The sequence below is a fragment of the Venturia canescens genome, chromosome 7, assembly GCF_019457755.1.
Source record: "Venturia canescens isolate UGA chromosome 7, ASM1945775v1, whole genome shotgun sequence".
Lineage (NCBI taxonomy): Eukaryota > Metazoa > Arthropoda > Insecta > Hymenoptera > Ichneumonidae > Venturia > Venturia canescens.
In genome coordinates, this window is record NC_057427.1 from 16,598,967 (window position 1) to 16,618,661 (window position 19,695).

Consider the following 19,695-nt stretch of genomic DNA (forward strand, 5'->3'; position numbering starts at 1 on the left):
TTCTCTCTCTCTCTCTCTCTCTCTCTCTCTCTCTCTCTCTCTCTCTCTCTCTCTCTCTTTCCGGCAAATTTTGGAGAAAATCAACGAATACATTCGTTTCATTAAAAATCCTTCATATCTTTTTTATTCAAAATTATTTGGAAATAACTTTTTCAATCCCCTCTGTATGCATACTTATGATCCATCAGTCCTAGAAAGGCCCTGGTTTTATTTGAATGAAAAATTTAAATGAAAAGTGATGGGCCGGACAAATATTTTTAACACATATTGCAACATAATTTGTACCGATCCAAAATTGACGTCGAATATTGTCAATAATACCAGGGAATCCTAAAAGTCTGAGGCGAATCAATTTTCTTCTAAATTTCTGCCACCATAGAGTAACAAATTACAATACCTTTGATGTGATTTTTTTTGGATTCAAACGCGCCATAAAACAATTTCATAATATTAAAACTCGGAATTACTAATAAAACGCTTGTCCGTCGATTGGTATCATATCATAAATTTTAGTGCTGCACGTAACTCAAATGGTAACTTTTTTAATTCATTAGAACTCTTTCAAGTTCCTGATGGTTCCCCCCATAAGAATGAATTTCCGAATGACCATTAAATACTCGGCCTTGAATTGATATCGTAAATTTTAATGCTGCACGTAACTTAGTTAGATGAAATTTTTTGTCAATTGATTCAGCTTTTAGAATAAGATAAAAAGAATGGGGCATCGGTGTGGAACTTTTTTCGAATTGTTCTGTTGAAATTATTTACACTTGGTTTTATTATTTTTTTTTATGGATTTTTATTTGCACTTTTCATGATATGATCAGCAAACAAGGGACCATGTACTTGTCCCAACCTTTTTATCCCTAGGGTTTGTTTGTATTGAAAACACATTCTTGAAAACGTCTTTGCTATTCCTCGAGAATTTTCGAGCGCTTCAATTTATCGCATACAGCACCTGTTTCAACGTTTTTGAAATGAAGATATTTGTCGGTTGGTTTAACCTTTAGAGGACCGGGATTTGAGAGTTGAAATCGCCCTTGAAAAGTGCTCAAATTAGTGTCTGATATCACGTATCAACTATATACAAAGTTCATATCATAGGGCGAGCCGATATAGCGGCTTTCCGGTCCTCTAGAGGTTAAACAAATTTTTGACATACGAGTCTACAATCACTGATTTTCGGGCGCAATTAAAATCGCCGTAACAGAAATAGAAAAGCACAATAAAGCTGTTCGTTAAAAAGAGCAAGTAATTTTCTACGAAAAAGTTCTGAGAAGTTTGTTTGTGAAACGAAAAATTTGATTTCGACAGTTTTATGAAATTTTTTTTTCTATCGATCCAATTTCGAAGGATGATAGCACGAGAATGGTTGCTCCAAGCTGAATGTTTATAAGGACTTTTTTTGTAGGGGAATCGATTTTCTATAAAAACATATCATTGTCGTTTTTGTGCAATGTTTTCCTGAAGAGTTATGATGCCATGATCGGAGGTCTCAATCATTTCTTGGGTTATTCTTATGGAAAATCTTTAAACGCAAAGCGCTATTCGAAAAAATTTTTTGGTGAGCTCTCTTTCTGTGATTCTTTTTTTTCACCTTGAATCACCTTTTTCGGCTGGATGCAAAGTAAAAAAAAATATCGTTTTTTTTCCGCACACTCTAACCATCAATAAAAAAACTTAGAAACCGATGCCCCTTTCTTCTTATTTGATTCGAACAGCTAAATCAATTGAAAAAAAATTCATCTTACTTACGTGCAGCATTAAAATTTATTATATCAATTCGAGGGCAAGTATTTTCTAATGAATTGAAAAAAGTTACCACTTGAATTACGTGCAGCACTAAAATTTGTGATATCAATCGGTGGACAAGTATTTTATTAATAACTCCAAAGTTCAACATTATGGAATTGTTCTAAGAAGCTTTTAAATCCAAAAATATCACATGCAAGCTAATCATTTCTTGCTCTATGGTGGCAGAGACTTATAAGAAAATCGATTCTTTTCAGACTTTCAGGAGCTTCTGATATTATTCACAATATTCGACGTCGATTAGATCGTTACAAATTATGTTTAAATATGAGTTAAAAGTACTTGTCCGGCCCAACACTATTTATTGAAATAAAAATCAATCATAAAAAAACGAAATTGTACGGCAGAATCCGGTTAAAAATGTATTGAAATGCGATTCATTATTAGTTTAATGTTCTTAATAATAGTATAGGTTAGTTATACCGAATGAAATTCGTTCGCTGGAAGAAGTGAGAAGTAAAAATTGCCGTCATTCCAATACAAACTGGGGACTTATTTTTGGAAATTTGAACATATTTAATGTGCAAAATGTTTTTTATTTATCGATGCACAAAAACATCCCTTGTATAGTACAGGACAATTCGTTTCCATTCTTATTAAATTAGTGCATTTGAGGGAAAATTACTTGAAGATATCTCTCTAAATTCCCTCTGCATGAATATTTGTGCTCCATCAGTTCTAGAAAAGCCCTGATTTTTATTTGAATAAACAATTTTAATGGAAAGTGATGGGCCGGACAAGTACTTTTAACTCATATTTAAACATAATTTGTAACGATCCAATCGACGTCGAATATTGTGAATAATATCAGAAGCTCCTGAAAGTCTGAAAAGAATCGATTTTCTTATAAGTCTCTGCCACCATAGAGCAAGAAATGATTAGCTTGCATGTGATATTTTTGGATTTAAAAGCTTCTTAGAACAATTCCATAATGTTGAACTTTGGAGTTACTAATATATCGTTTTTTTTTCCGCACACTCTAATACACATGTTGGGACGTCGACTTGGGACCGATTCATGGAAATATCCCTATCTCAGTATATCATACTTTCTGCTTGTCCTCGTCGCACTCATTGACGCGGTTCAAGTCTCAACACGTTGTGCGAGCTACGCGTGCGCACAACACACTCTAATGAGTGTGACAGAGATGTATGCATATCCTCTATCCTTCTTTACATTCCCAGTGGTGCCCGATATACCAAATTTTGTCTTAAAAACCATTTTTCTCACTTATTGAAGTAAAACTTCTATAGGCGTGCTGAGCTTGGAGGGTAAACTGGTGAAAATGTTACGGGAGCATGTAACGGAAGTGCTACGAAAAGTGTGAATGCGTATGCGCATGTACATTTTCGTTCTCTTTCACGCTCATCCCCATGAGCTCGTGTGATTGGGCGAGGCTAACGATAATTGAGAGAAAGATATACGTTGGTAGAGATAGAAATACCTAATACACAGTGTAGGCCCATCGTCCCCACTTTTACATTTAGGCCCGCTATATACCTACAATAATATTGCACAATATTTTTATTGTGCAATGATTTTGAGTACTCCCTTTTGAATTCACACGTTCAATAATATGGACTCAATAAAATTGACGGCCATTCCCATCAATATTTTCGTGCGAGCAACGAGCAATATATCCGACGACGAAGTTTTGGCACCGGCCATGCTGGTGATTTTGTTAAATAAACAAAAAAAAGAAAACTAATGTGGCTTAAAGAATAGTTGAAAAAAAGGCCAGTCTACACTCATGAAAAGCTTGTGAAAGACTTAGCCTTGACTGAAGAAGACGATTTTAAAAACTACATGAGAATGGATATTGCAAAAAGTTCGAACAATTATTGCAATTAGTAAAACTTTTGATCGAGAAAACGAACACAAGCATGAGGGAAACGATTTTAACTTAGCAACGATTATCTATAAATTTGCGTTATTTGGTAACTGAACTGCAAAATACTGCGCAATATTAAGCCTACACGGCACAATAAAAAGGCATTGCGCAATAAAATTTAAGCTCGCTCAAACTTCTGTTCAATCATTGCGCAATGTTTCAATACTACCCCTACACGTTCAATAATATTGCGCAATACCAATATTGGACAATATTATTGACTGTGTGTAGCGGGTCTTAAGCCCTGACCTAGAAGCATTGTAGGAGGAAGAGAAAGAGTGATGCGCACGCACATTTTCTTTCTCTCTTTTTCTCATTTATGCAGTGTTGGTGCGTTAGCCTTCTGTACACGGAAATTGATAGAAGCCCTATAGAAGCAAGTGATAGAAATTTCGAGCGTATATTTTCTTTCTCTCTTTTTCTCATTACCAGTTCATGAAATATCAAGAGACGCGGTAGCGTCTCGACGCCAAGTATTAAAAGAAAAGAAATCGCTAGTGCGAGACCTACCGTACTCTACTATACGCTAATATGCCGGTTTCAAGCGCCAAGTATTAAAAGAAAAGAAATCACTAGCGCGAGACCTACCGTACTCTACTATACGCGAATATATGACGTCACAACGACTTCAAATCGTTCTCACGAAAAAACGACTCGACCGAAAATCTTAATTTTTTGTATCGATTTTTTTTTAATTTTTATCTTTCGATTGCCTCTTGTTGCAACTAAATCGGTTCAGTCGATCGTGAGTTATGATGATTTTCTCGAAATGTTCCTCGCGCTCTATTATCAGAGCATTACATATGTCCCACTGTGACGTCACAGGCTATGCTGAACGCGGCTACCCCCTCTCTTTATCGGCCAGCGGGCGAGTGAGACGGCGATATCACGAGTTCTTATCGTATACGATGAATGACTGAATCGAAGTGTGATTTTTGTTTCATTCTTTCTAATTAACAATATTCCCATATTCACCATGATTTTCAAAACTTATAGTGATGTCAGGTAAGATTAATAATATATATAGAGTAATATGGGGCAAAATGGACATTGTGTTGTCCGTTTTGCACCATAAAGTTGAATTTCGGGGCAAAACGGTCTTTTCCGAAACTGAAATTTCATAAAATGCATAAAATTTTTTTTTGGTTCCAAATCATGTCCTGACCGTAAATCATGGTAAATTGTTGAATTTCACGGTGATATCCCCAAAAAATGTAAGTTTCAGAGCAAAATAGATTCCAAACTACTTTTTCACTATCCATCCGCTTTTTCAACTCACTCAGACAAGACAAAATCCTGCATTGACGCCGAGGTGAGCGCGCAATTTGCAGTGTTCCGCTCAGAACAATCCCTGAAGAATCCACAAAAATATTTTGATAGAAAATCCTACATTGACGCCATATATAGAGGAGGTGAGCAAACTATTTACAATTTTACGCTTAGAACAATCCGCAAAAATATTTTGGTAGAATGGCAAATTTCGGATGCGCAAAAAAGATTGAGTGGATACGAAGCCCACTCTCCTTATGAAATGAGTGGGTGTTCATTTTTCCCAAATTTTTGTTGGCAACAAAAAACGCTCTCAGGATTTGCCTCATTTTTTTTTTCATTTACATTCAAGGAATAGAGCTTCAGTAATCCCATTTCTTTTCCCATATTACCGAGTTGACATCCTATTCGGAAATAGTCGCTTGGAACGGCTGCACTTCAAAAAATGTCGATTTTTTTATTTTTATGCTTCTTAGAGGCTGTGTCTGTTTTGCCCCGAATTTTTTTTTTGTTGAAATTCCCGAAATTAGGACTGCAAATCGATTGTGGGACTCCAATATAGTGCGAACACCAAATATACCCCAGCACGATGGACCCAGAGTTGATTTTTTGCATGGCCCAAAAACATGAACTAAATGCGATTTCAAGATTTGGCTCATTTATCTTTCTTTCATGCCAAGGTGTGGAGGCCGTTCCTTTTGTTATATTGCTGAGTTGACATTCTATTCGGAAACAGTCGCTTGGAATGGCAGTATTTCGAAAGATGTCGGTATTTGGATTTTTATGCCTCTGAGGGGCTGTGTCCGTTTTGCCCCGAATTTTTTTTTTTACCAAATTCGGGAAACAAGGACTGGGCATCAATTTTGAAACTCAAAAATAGATGAAAGACTATATACTCATCAATGAAACCTGCTTAAATCCTTAAGTGTTCATTTTGCCCCATAATACCCTATATATATCTATACAAAATCACAAAATTATTTCGACTTTAAAAAAAAAAAAAAACAATTAGTTGATGTAAGTCAAATTTCTTTGAAAAGAGTATTTATTTTGTTACTATTGTAAAAATAATAATTGAAAGTATTGTGAGTTTATATAAGTGAGTGATAATACAAGTGAGAGAGCAGATAATCAATTGAGTGATAGACCAAGAAAATGATTTGATATTAAAAAAGATGTTTGAAAAAAATAATGTTTGAAAGAAAGTAGTCAAAGGAAATCTTTTTATATTCTTATATAATTTTGGGCACATGGATGCGTTACTGACAAGGAAAGGTTCTCTGCTGACGTCCTTCGATTTTGATGAAATTTAAATATGTTATTCTACATCAAAATCTAAAAGACACGTATTTTTTTTTATCGGCGGAAAAACGTTTCTAGGGGTTGAAATCACCCTTCAAAGTTGAGACCTCCGAGGGGTACTTTTCAGGTTTCACCTATTTTCACCTGAGATAATAGAATGCACCCAAATGGATAATTATCTTAATGATAAACGATGAAAAATGCAACTGGTTTCATATCGGAGGGTTGCATAGGAAAAAAGTTATAGGGGTTGAAATTCACAAAATCGTTATAACAAAAAAAGTATTGCACCTATCTCGATGAACTTAATTGCATTTCGAAGAGGGCAAAAAAATAGTAGATACGGGTTTTTGCGTTTTTCTCGCAAATCAAGTTAAGGGGGTGAACTACCCCTATATATGTTTACATCAAATCTCAATAAAACGGCAGTAATTTTTTGTTTTCCTTATTTCTTCTGGTCGTGATACGTTTTTCCTTCACATTTTCAATATTTACATCTTAAATGATGGATAGATTTTTCTCGAAATTACATTTTCATAACTAGTGAAAGTTATAGAACCTAAAGTATGCGTCCAATCCTTATGGTTTATTTTTCATTCTGACTCTTCTAGTTATACTTAGAAGATTCTATTCAAAATTTATTTAAACAATGGATTTTACCTAATTGAGCAAGAAAAATGCGAGAACATCAAATTTTTCGTTGAAAATTCTATCACATCCATAGTTTGAAAGAATTCACTTTTTCCCGCCAAAAATTACTGATGGGATAACGTCTACAGATAACAATTTTTTTTATTAGTTAATATTGAATAACCCCCAAGACAAATTCCAAAAATATCTATTCCTTATGTTTTTCACAAAAATTCGGTAAATATTGACACATTTCTATAGTTATCATCAATTCAAGTTATCATCAACTCCCCCCCCCCCCCCCCCCGTCCCTTTACTTGACGGTGTTATTTGGAAGTCATCTCTGTTCAGTCTGTGACTCGCTCCCAAAATTAGATTTGAAATACGACGCAGAAGCAGTGATAAAACTGCGATCGCGGAATATATTCACCACAGTCGGTTATTTTTATTCTACACGAAAGAAGTGCCTTACAATTCGAGACTATTTAAAACGAAGTTGCAAGTATTAATCGAAATGAAGATAAATCCTTTGAACGTTATTAGAATGCTTCTCGCAACTTTTGAAGTCATGCATTTACCGGATTCGCCAGTGAATAACGATGAAATACAGTTGAAAGAAAACTTTGAAAATGTTTTGTTGACTGCAATGAACGAATACAGTGGTTTTGAAATGGTAGAAGAAAATTCTTTGGATTTTGAAGAACCGTTCAAGGATTGGGAAATGGAAATTGTTGAAGATAAGTAGTGGGCAAACGCCTTGCATGAACCAGAACTTCCGCCTGATACATGCACTCGTGATGACGAAGATTTATCTTACGAGTACAAATTAAGGGCCGTTCAGTATTGGCGCAGCGGGAAGAAAGGAAATTTAAGTCTGGGCAGTGTTAAACAAAAGTTCAAGAGAGTGCAATCTATACGACAGTTGCAGCGGTGGGCACACAATTTGAACAAGGGTGGGACGTACAAAGAAAAATTAGCACGAATTTGTAGTTACACTTTGGAAAATTTCAAAGCTGCTGTGGATGCTGGTTTAATAGTGCACGATTCCGATTTGAAAAAATGGGCCTTACATGCTCAAAAAGAAATAGGGCATTCTGATTTTCGTTTCAAAGCATCTCCTAAGTGGACAAAATCATTTAAAGCGGCTCATCGTATCGTATCGAGAAAAATTAATAAGTTCATTACATCCAAAACAATTGAAGATGGAGAAATCTTGGAACAACAAATTCAAAAATTTGTCTTTGACGTAAAGCAAAATATTGCAACATACAAATTGTCAAATACATTCAACGCAGATCAGAGTGGCTTCCAGCTAGAAATGCATTCCGGAAGAACTTTAGCAATCGAAGGAGAAAAGCAAGTACAATGTCTTGTACAATCAGTCTCATCTACGACCCACAGTTATACGATTCAGCCGACTATATCAGCTGACGGCAAACTGCTATCTCCTCTATTTTTGGTTTTAAAAGAACCAACCGGCAAGATTGGTCCAATAGTGGAGAAAACGCTTTTCAGACCAGATAATGTGTACATAGAAGTATCCAAGTCTGGGAAGCTTACTTCAGGTATAAATTACACCCACTGTTTGTGTATAGATATTTTTTCGAATGAAAAAAATACGTTTTTCTAATTTCAGATCATTTCAAAATTTGGTTGCAGCATGTGTTTTTCCCGAAAATTGGTTCAAAATCTTTATTACTGATTGATTCTTGGACTGAACACTGTCCCCAAGCTGTACTTGATGTAAAACCTTCAAATAGAGATGTCAAAGTAATGATTATACCTAAAGGAACTACCGGAAAAATCCAACCCCTCGATGTTTTTGGATTCCGAGTATGGAAAAATTTTGTTAGACATTTTTCTGATACTTGTCTATTGATGAATTATAATATTGATTTGCATTTGAGAAATAATATCATGAAGCTGCAGTCACTCGTTCATAACCAAATGTCGTCACCACGTTATATCGATCTTTTCAAATATTCTTGGTACAAAAGTGGTTATATTGAAGAAAAACCAGCCAATTTTGAAAATCCTGTAGACTTTGCATTTGGAGATTCTTGCAACTCACATTGTGAAGTTCCAGGATGTGAAAATGTTGCTATTGTTCGCTGTTCCTGGTGTAAAAAGTCGCTATGTTTTAAACACTTTTTCGATGACTATCATTACTGCAGTACTTACAACGGCTAATAGAGCATACGATTATATATTCGCTTCTATTTATTGCTGTTGACATATTATCAATAAAAGATATAAGCATATTGTACGCTCTCTTTTTTTTTACTTGACTACGCAATTTTTCTATGCGTCATCCCAAATCTTGGTCTTATCTACCGAAACGAATATGTGTAAGCTCTCATCGTATGCCTGTGTTATCTCATTGCCAAATATAAATCAGTCAGAATTATCAATAAGGAAAAACGTATCACGACCAGAGGAAATAAGGAAAACAAAAAATTACTGCCGTTTTATTGAGATTTGATGTAAACATATATAGGGGTAGTTCACCCCCTTAACTTGATTTGCGAGAAAAACGCAAAAACCCGTATCTACTATTTTTTTGCCCTCTTCGAAATGCAATTAAGTTCATCGAGATAGGTGCAATACTTTTTTTGTTATAACGATTTTGTGAATTTCAACCCCTATAACTTTTTTCCTATGCAACCCTCCGATATGAAACCAGTTGCATTTTTCATCGTTTATCATTAAGATAATTATCCATTTGGGTGCATTCTATTATCTCAGGTGAAAATAGGTGAAACCTGAAAAGTACCCCTCGGAGGTCTCAACTTTGAAGGGTGATTTCAACCCCTAGAAACGTTTTTCCGCCGATAAAAAAAAATACGTGTCTTTTAGATTTTGATGTAGAATAACATATTTAAATTTCATCAAAATCGAAGGACGTCAGCAGAGAACCTTTCCTTGTGAGTCAACAAAGCAATGAGTCAGTGTACGAGTGCATTATTTTCCATAATTATTTGATTTTATTAATATATCTGGATTAATTCTCCAACAGGTAAGTTTTGATAGAGTTGGAGGGAGGCCTTCGATGAACTACAGAAAATACTTTTAGATATCTTTGGGTTTTTTCGACATTCTACTTAAGGATGTTCAGGTAAAAGCTATCTGTGGAAAAACTTTAAAAAGGTAAAACTAACGCCAAGTATTAAAAGTTCGTACCTTACGTAAAACACTCTTCATCATGTCCAAACCAAAATGCTGTTATTTTTTGTCTTTCAAAAAGGAATGATATCTGTGGAAAAACTTCAAAAAAGTAAAAATAACGCCAAGTATTAAAAGTTTGTACCATAAGTAACACTTTTTATCAAGTCCGAACCAAAATGTTGTTTGGGTTTGTTTTCCAAAAAGAAATGATATCTGTGGAAAAACTTTTTTTAAAAGTAAAAATAACGCCAAGTATTGTGCGTAACTTAAGTTAAAAACAAAATTCAAAAATCAATTCTAAAAGTAAAGCTTATAAAAAAGGAATAGAAAAATTAAAAAATATCTTATCGCATGCGAAATTTCTACTTTTGAATTAGAGATTTGAACTTGCTGAATGAATAAGGGAAATCATTACTAAATAAGGGAAATCGTTACTATGGCTTGGAAAGAAAAAAATCCTTATCCCATGTGAAGTGTTTACTCTATAAATTGATTTATCGAACTTGCCGAAAATAATCGAAATCGTAACCATTGTTTGTAGCCAAGAATCAGAAGCTTTCAATTAATGCCCGCGCAGTGGTTGGTATTACCGACCATGCATCGTTATTTGTTGCGATTGATCAGAGTTCTGACGGTTCCGGGACCGCTGTTGAGCTGCAAAAACAATATAAAAACTTGGCGTGCATGGTTAAGTAAAAAAGCACGGCGAAGGAATATCTCATTGTTGTCATCAACAATCGCCACATGCACGGGGAAAGTGACAACATGACGTCATGCATTGAAAAAGAAATCATCGTTAACCGTGCCGCATTTCTTCATCATGGAATTTTATATCCTTTCTTCATCCCGCGATCCTTTTCTACTCTGTACCAGTTAGACCGAGGATCATCCTTTCCATTTACTATACATCTTCCATTTATTTCCAATCTTTTCCATACATTTATCTTCCAAGCCACCGACCCAGTTCATCCCAAACTTTCAACGTTTTACTCGATCTCTCTCTTCTATTCGATCAAAATACACATTTTTATTGTGTTTCCACATCGAACGACAATCCTATTTGCGTAGCTTATTCTAAGTTCTTCTAAATGATGTAAATTCGATATCTTCCCGGGCTTTTTTACTTAACCATGCACGCCAAGTTTTTATATTGTTTTTGCAGCTCAACAGCGGTCCCGGAACCGTCAGAACTCTGATCAATCGCAACAAATAACGATGCATGGTCGGTAATACCAACCACTGCGCGGGCATTAATTGAAAGCTTCTGATTCTTGGCTACAAGCAATGGTTACGATTTCGATTATTTTCGGCAAGTTCGATAAATCAATTTTAGAGTAAACACTTCACATGGGATAAGGATTTTTTTCTTTCCAAGCCATAGTAACGGTTTCCCTTATTTAGTAATGATTTCCCGTATTCATTCAGCAAGTTCAATTCTCTAATTCAAGAGTAGAAATTTCGCATGCGATAAGATATTTTTTAATTTTTCTATTCCTTTTTTATAAGCTATACTTTTAGAATTGATTTTTGAATTTTGTTTTTAATTTAAGTTACGCACTTTTAATACTTGGCGTTATTTTTACTTTTAAAAAAAGTTTTTCCACAGATAGCTATATACTTGTACTACAGACCGGGATATCGGTGAACTGTCAAATTCGCGATCTTTATAACCTCATCATCTATCAGCATAAACAACACACCATAAGTTATACATCATGAAAATATATAGGTATATACTTGTATCATAGCACCAGATTTGTCACTAAATAAAACAAATAAACATCAAAAATGTGTGCGAAAATCCGAGACCATTTTTTGATGCAATTAAAAAAATAAATAATTAATATCTCTTCAACGTGTTAAGCTACAGAGTTCAAAGAGGTCGCAATCGAAAGAAAAAAAAATAAAAAATATGTCAACTTATAATCTTCTCCGGAATGCTATAATTAATTAATTATTGAAGAAACAAATTTTGAAAATTTTCGAAAACAATTTGAAACGCTATCACTCCAGTAAAGAGCCCCTGGCAGCAACTCATCATATATATAAATGTACTTGTCTCAGAGTCGCTGCGGCGACTCTAGATAGTATACACCACACGGGCAGACGTTTGAAAGCCCTAAAGTGCACCTCAATTATGACGCGCAGTACAGGAATTTCAAACTTTCTGCCCTTGTAATGTAATATACTATGTCAATAAAAAAATATGAAAAACTTATTAACTATGAAAAAATAAAAGATCTATTGTAACATATACAGTGAATGAATTACGTTTCCTGTAAGAATTCAGAATTTTGGAAATAAAAAAAAAAATGAGATCATTTTCTAACGTAGCCAAGTAAAGTGAATGAATTAAGGTTCCTGTGGAATTCATTCGTATACACTTTTAGCCCTAATCACTCACTTCTACAGGAAAATTTTCCAGCAAGCGTCACAGAGCAACAAAGGTTTCTAGAATGATTCTGCAATTATTAAGAAATTATCATCTGCTTTTATGCTACCTCAGGTTATATATATAATATCACAGTCAGTAAATACTGTGCGAGTTTTGAGTTCAGTAGCTTTAAACGAACGATATGAAAACCAAGCATGAAACAATAAAAATAAGTGATTTTATAAAAATGTTAAAATTACAATAATTGTAACACCTTTTTCTAGAGAAAGTAATCCTCTACGAAAAACCACAAGAATGTCATGTTTTTTATATACATATTCAAGTACATAGCTACTGAATATAATGTTATATGTCGAAATCTTTGAATTTCAATCCATAAATGATAAAGCACTGTTCCTTTGTAAAAAAAAGTCTGAACTTTACGAAAAAAATATTCTAAAATATTAAAAAAATGTTACATTAGGAGAAAAAGCAATTTTAAAGGTACTACAGTCACCGTGCGTGCTTGTCTTTAATTGTTTTAACACTTGTTAAATAAAAATATTACTCAGGACTATTGTTTCGAATAGTTCATTGCAAAAATTACGGTACCTACGGTCGAATAGTAATTACATAAGATCACTCTTACTAAATTACTCCATCACTTCATCTGTTATATCGCTAAATAAATTTATCTGACCCGACCGCGATCGAACGTGTTGCAATTGTTTCCTCCTTTTTTTTCGATCTGAAATACGCACATGAACGAACTCCGAGCACAACATCGACAACCAATCAAAGTACGTCTATAGCAGCTTCAAAAATAACTCGCACTTCGAGATTTCGTGATAACTCTTTTTTTATGAAATTGCTTTTTCAAGATTTACCTGATCCCTAAGAATATTTAAAATATTTTTATCGAAAAACTGAGGTTTTTTCACATAAAAATGACTACGTTTAGTATTCCGAAAATTAATTCAGGGGTTCGATATTTCCAACACGAGAAGTTAACAATTGCAAATTTTCAAATCTCTAGAACTTACAATAAGAAACGGCCAGACAACAAAATTTGAAAAAATATCATGAAAGTTCACAGTGACTTCGAAAAGCAATGACCATTATGCATAATTCAGACCCTCCAGCAGAAATTAATTCCATTATAGGTGGAATGACCCATATATCAGTAAGTAGCGAAAAAAGTTTTACTTCAGTTGTGTGGTCTAAAGCAAACTCACTTTTTTTAAATTATCGCGAATTAATAGGGTGCTTACTAGGGTGGTTAAAAAAAATCGACCATTTTTGTTTCCTCAAAGCCCGCGTTTCTATTGTTGCAGTGAGGTGAAAAAAGATGCTTGACAAAATTTGAGCCCTTAAAAAAATTTTTTAGAGGTCACTTATCGCGATTTTCTATTTTTCATTTAAATAACACGGGGAAAACGTTACTAGCTGCTTTTGAATTTTATTCCACGGCAACGGGTGAGGGTACGACAACGCCCAAGATGGTTTTTTGTAGGGATTTGAACGCTCTATAAAAAAAGTCTCTTGGCGTTTTACGCTAAACCTACTCCTACAAAAGTTATTCAACGTCAAAATTGGCTTTGAAGAAAATTTCGACATTTTTTCACTTTTCCGGCGAAACTATCGACCTAGTCACAAAACGCTGTGGAAACTTTTTCGGAAATCATGTGATTTAGTATAATATCGTGTTCTTAGAATATTAAAAAATTGAATAATTTATAATAATACTACATTACGAGGTTATTCTTAGAGAAAACTGCAATTTGCGTCGAGTGAATCGTTATATTAACAAAAAAAGTTCCAAGTTCCATTGAGTCATTAGGTAATGCTTATTGTTAGTGAAAATTCCAAATGGCATCGGATTTTTCCACCTTCCATTTATAATTTCTTTTGGGGCATTCATTTTTTTTTAGGAATGCAATATAAATACAGATTCAAAGTTATTCGAATTAAGTATAAATTGAAACGTCTAATGGAATTGAGTGGGAAAAATTGAGTGGAAATGATGTTTGGAATAATGGTTCATAGCTCTACAATAAGGGCAACATCCTATAATATTGGCAGAACGGAAAAGAACATCTGAATTTCAATTCAGCATAAACTGAAACGTCTAATGTAATTGAGTTGGAAAAATTGAGTGACAATGATGTTTGGAACAATCTATCATAGCCCTACAATAAGGGTAACCTCCTTTTCCGTTCTGCCAGTATCATAGGATGATACCCTCACTGTAGAGCTGTCCATTATTTCAAACATCATTTCCACTCAATTATATTAGACGTTTCAATTTATACTTAACCCGGCGTGTGTACACTATATTTTTCGGTGCCCGGTGTGTATACTGGGTACTTTAGGGAACAGTCGAGTTTACAAGGTTTTGTAGGTTTCCAAAAAATCTGAAAAAATTCTGGGTTACTTATTGGAGTGTCTACTACATGACCCAGTAGCTACCTAACTCAAAAGTTCAAAGCCGTTGATAATAAAAATGAAACAATCGTCTAAAATGTGGGAAAAACGGAATTTTGTTAACAAATTCGTAACTCCAAAATAAACAAATATTAAAAAAAAACGGTTCTAGGGTTTTGTAGCTTAGACTATGAGCTTTCTAAAGAATATAGTGTTTTTTGTGTGGGTTCTAAAAAGTCGAATTATTTGAGCACCTGAAAAATGATTTTTTATTATTCAAAATACAAAGGAATGATATATTGATGACAATTGAAATCGTGGTCCTCGTTGCCATCTTGTTCACTGGGTATGTCGTCGTGAATCTCTTCTTCGTTGGATTCATTCTCACTTTCCTGATCGTAAAATACTTGGGAACGACGGTCGCGTAAACTGCCCATTATCTGGGATGAACTCCTTTCACCCATTTTGAAAAACTGCTAGAAAGAATGGAAAAACAACCGATTAATACGCCAAAAATACAAAAAAAGTTTTTTATCGAGGTTAAAGTTCGTAAAAAAAAGCCGCAACAGCATCAAATACATACAACATTCATTTCAGTATAAAAAAAACTGAAAAACTACGAAAATGAAAAATACAACACTATCCACTTACCTTCGAAAATAATGACGCGGTGTGTACACTGACCTTTTCAGGGAATGGCAGCAACTTACACTCACTGGCGTTTTTAGGTAAACTGCCGGAACCGGCGGTCCCTTAGGCATTTAGTTCCTACTACTACCTAGATTTTTTAGGGGGGGTAACCGGAGTCTGCCTTCTATCGGCAAGAAAGAATTTTGAGTTCGAAATTTCGGCTGTTCCTTTAAAGTCCCAGTATACCCACGCCGGGTTAATTCAAACAACATTAACTTTGAATTTATATTGCATTCCTCAGAAAAAAAAACTAATGCCCCAAAAGAAACTATAAATGGAACGTGGAGAAACTCGATGCATTTTGGAATTTTCACGAAAAATTTCTTTTTGAGGCATTGCCTAATGACTCAATGAAACTTGGAACTTTTTTTGTTAATATAACGATTCACTCGACGCAAATTGCAGTTTTCTCTAAGAATAACCTCGTAATGTAGTATTATTATAAATTATTCAATTTTTTAATATTCTAAGAACACGATATTATACTAAATTACATGATTTCCGAAAAAGTTTCCACAGCGTTTTGTGACTAGGTCGATAGTTTCGCCGGAAAAGTGAAAAAATGTCAAAATTTTCTTCAAAGCCAATTTTGACGTTGAATAACTTTTGTAGGAGTAGGTTTAGCGTAAAACGCCAAGAGACTTTTTTTATAGAGCGTTCAAATCCCTACAAAAAACTATCTTGGGCGTTGTCGTACCCTCACCCGTTGCCGTGGAATAAAATTCAAAAGCAGCTAGTAACGTTTTCCCCGTGTTATTTAAATGAAAAATAGAAAATCGCGATAAGTGACCTCTAAAAAATTTTTTTAAGGGCTCAAATTTTGTCAAGCATCTTTTTTCACCTCACTGCAATAATTAAAACCCGGGCTTTGAGGAAATAAAAATAATCGATTTTTTTGAACCACCCTAGTGCTTACGTATTTTTGTATTTTTCTTACGTATTTTTGTCGTCCGAAAGTGATGGTACAAGTATTATTTCAGTCAATTTAATATTTTTCGAGTTATAAGCGTTTTAAACCTTTAACCCTTTCTTCTCAATGTCGCCGGGGGTTGATCGCAAGATACTTTATATCATTCAATTCAGCGTCATCAAATTAGTCGTAGATCAAGTTTGCAGATTTCCCCTTGAAAGTTATTCCATTCTTGCATTCTGACTGGACTACGATTCGAAATTTCTATAATGCGGCTTTTTGAGACCTAACCCTAAATCCTTTGCCTCTTCGTTTGATCGGGATGTTAAACGGGTTCTTCGAAAATCTTTGCGAATAATTCGCCCTCATAATAATCGAATTGTCATTCGAGAATCTTCGCTGCTGACAATACGTAACGTTGGATCTCGGTGCTGATAGACGCACCGTGAGTTCGACGGTTCAGGGCGAGGGCTTCGATTTGGCGTCCCACCGCTCGATGTTTTGAAACTCGCACTCAATGATCAACGAGATCTACGATGAATTGACGGACGACTTGCTACGTTCGAACTGCCTAATTTTTCTGCTATCGTTTCTTTTTCAGGGGCTCATTATAAATGCGCTCATAAAATGTTTAAAATGTGAAACTAAGAAAAAATATATTAAAAAAACAATTCACAAGAATGGTTACGTTATCACATGAGACTTCTTGAGAGTATTTGTTGGAGAGGAATTAAGACAACGTCGAAAGATGCATTCCCCCGAGCCATCTCTGTCGAATTATACATTTTCTAGTGACGAGCAAAATCGCTACGTCACAGAGTATAGTAGGAACACACGCAGAGATTATAATAAGAAGAAAAATTGAAATAAAATCCACCGATTCGGACTTGCCGGTACCATTTCCCATCTTTCCACTGACCCCAGATTTTTCATGGGGTCTTTTTTGGTGATTTGAAATCGAACTAGGGGGGAATTCGAAAAAAGAATATTCAACTTCAAATAAGGATCACCCTAATATACATAGCTAGAGTTACTACTGTGCTTTTTCTAAAAAGGAAATTCAATGTAATGATTGACAAATTATTCTGTTATCTGATGCAGCAGAGCTTCGGATGAATGCAACAAGAAACAACCAAGTGACTGCGACACACTTGAGTACAGGAACGGCGAAGGTACGTTAATATATATTACTAATTTCCATAGAAAGTAATATAAATATTATTAATAATATCCATGTGAGGATACAGATATTCATATTAAACAAAGCCACTTGTCCTCCCATCCAGCTCCTCATTTTATCACCCTATAGTTGTTTCGCCTCTACTTTCCTTCTGTCACGTATAGGCATAATTGAGAAACGCCCCCCTCCTAGGCGCCACTTCACTCCATGCCTTAACAACTCTGACTTTAACCGAGTTCTATGAACATAGGCAATGTTTGTTAAATACTATTACCACTACACTTTGCTAACAAAAAAATTTAACCACGTAAAACGAAAATGAAGAGAAGATTAAATGAAAGATTTGGAGGAACAGATTTACAAATGCAATTGCCAATAGTCCCAATAAGAAAATAATGAGCCCACGTGGAACCTCCCAGCCACAGAATTCAATGAACAGAATTATAATTTATGGAAGTTTATCAAATTCATAATGTTTGGAATCCTATTGAGTTCACATAGCCCAGAAAACTTGTTTATAATACAGACTGGTGTTTTGTTGTTTTTATGTATTCAATTAAATATTAATACTGAAATGCTATATTTTTTACATTAAGGTATTCCTTTCGCATGACCGTATTTTTAGCTGCGCAAATATGGGGTACTCAAAATTTGAACGGATTCTTAACCTCTGAGAAGTCGCGGTTATATAGGAAAAGCTTCTGCTTCTACCATTTTTACAACTTCTATCGTTAATATCTCTTTTAAAAATTCGGTACGCTTTATTTTTATCGTCGCTATGGATTCCTCACTTTTTTTTATCTATGAGACAGTTTGTATCAGGAATTTAGAATTATTCAGTATATGAATTATTGAATAAGTAAGTAAGTTCCCTCTATAAGTTCCCGTATAAATTTTACGATTTTTGAAATTTCAATTCTTTATTAAATGTTTGATAATTTAACCTGAAATTGACCAATCTATTCGCATGCACTTTTACTTTACTGTAATTTAAAATCAATTATTTATAGAATATTTGGGTCCGTGAAAGGAATACCTTAGGTTTGCGATCTTCATACTCAACGTACAAACGACAGATAAACAAAAACGTCGGTGTCATAAATGTTAAAAGAATTTCGTAATCTTTGGGATTATTATGAAATCCATATCAATAATCTATTTCTTTAATTAGAAGTAACTAAGTTATTAATGATCGAAAAATATTGGACGATAGATCGGGAAATCATCAACTGGTGAATGTTTTCTCAAGGGAACATTTTTATTGAGATTTTCTAAAGAATAATTCGTACTTATCAATCGATTCTGATGTACCACACTTTATTTTGTTCCTCAAGAGATACTCCACGATTTCACTACGTAGATTTTTAAATATAATGATTTAATAATTATAATAACAATAATAGTGATAATCGAAATAATAGTGTACTGGGATCCATTAAAAAATTCGAAATATTTATTAAAAAAACTCGATAAAAAAGTGCCATTTACCGGTCAATGACTTCACAATTTATTGGCAATTATATATTCCAACATTAATCTAAAGTCGCGGTAGCGATTCCGAAACGAGTACATTGAAAAAAACGAGTTTGCACCCAGAGAAGAGCCATCACGTTTCTAACTTTTTTTGCAAGTCATACTATGATACAAATTCACCTTTGCTACATTGAATTTGTGCATTAATTTGAACATAGAATAATTGTGAAAATTTAGTATTCATTTGCCTATCGTTATACATTGGTTACTTTAAGCTGGGAAATTCAAGAATTCATCGTTCCGTCAGTCCGTCAAATAAAGTTGCGAAATTAAAAGACGAATTTTGAGTTTGGTGAAACGAGTAAACAAAAAATAATCGTAAAAAAAGGAAAAATGTGTCTAACCAAATTCTTTCGATTCTTTCTTTTCATGTGCGCGCATATCCCTAATCTATCGAACACCTGCCACCTCCATGAACAAAACCTATGAAAAATGTCAAAAACCTCTGAAACAATGTACACAATCGCCTGCTACTACAGGACTAGTTGTGACCTACAGTAAGTCTTTTCCAAACA

General features: G+C 34.5%; 1 protein-coding gene across 1 annotated transcript in view; it reads left to right on the plus strand.

Annotated features, from left to right (window-relative positions):
• Window positions 1–17,572: 17,572 nt before the first annotated feature.
• LOC122414159 (ephrin type-A receptor 4a-like) overlaps window positions 17,573–19,695 on the plus strand; it is a 55,191-nt gene continuing 53,068 nt past the window's right edge. The window contains exons 1-2 of the mRNA XM_043425097.1: window positions 17,573–17,639; window positions 19,660–19,677. Coding sequence (XP_043281032.1) covers window position 19,677 — 1 coding nt within the window. The 5' untranslated portion in view covers window positions 17,573–17,639; window positions 19,660–19,676. The remainder of the gene's footprint in view (window positions 17,640–19,659; window positions 19,678–19,695) is intronic.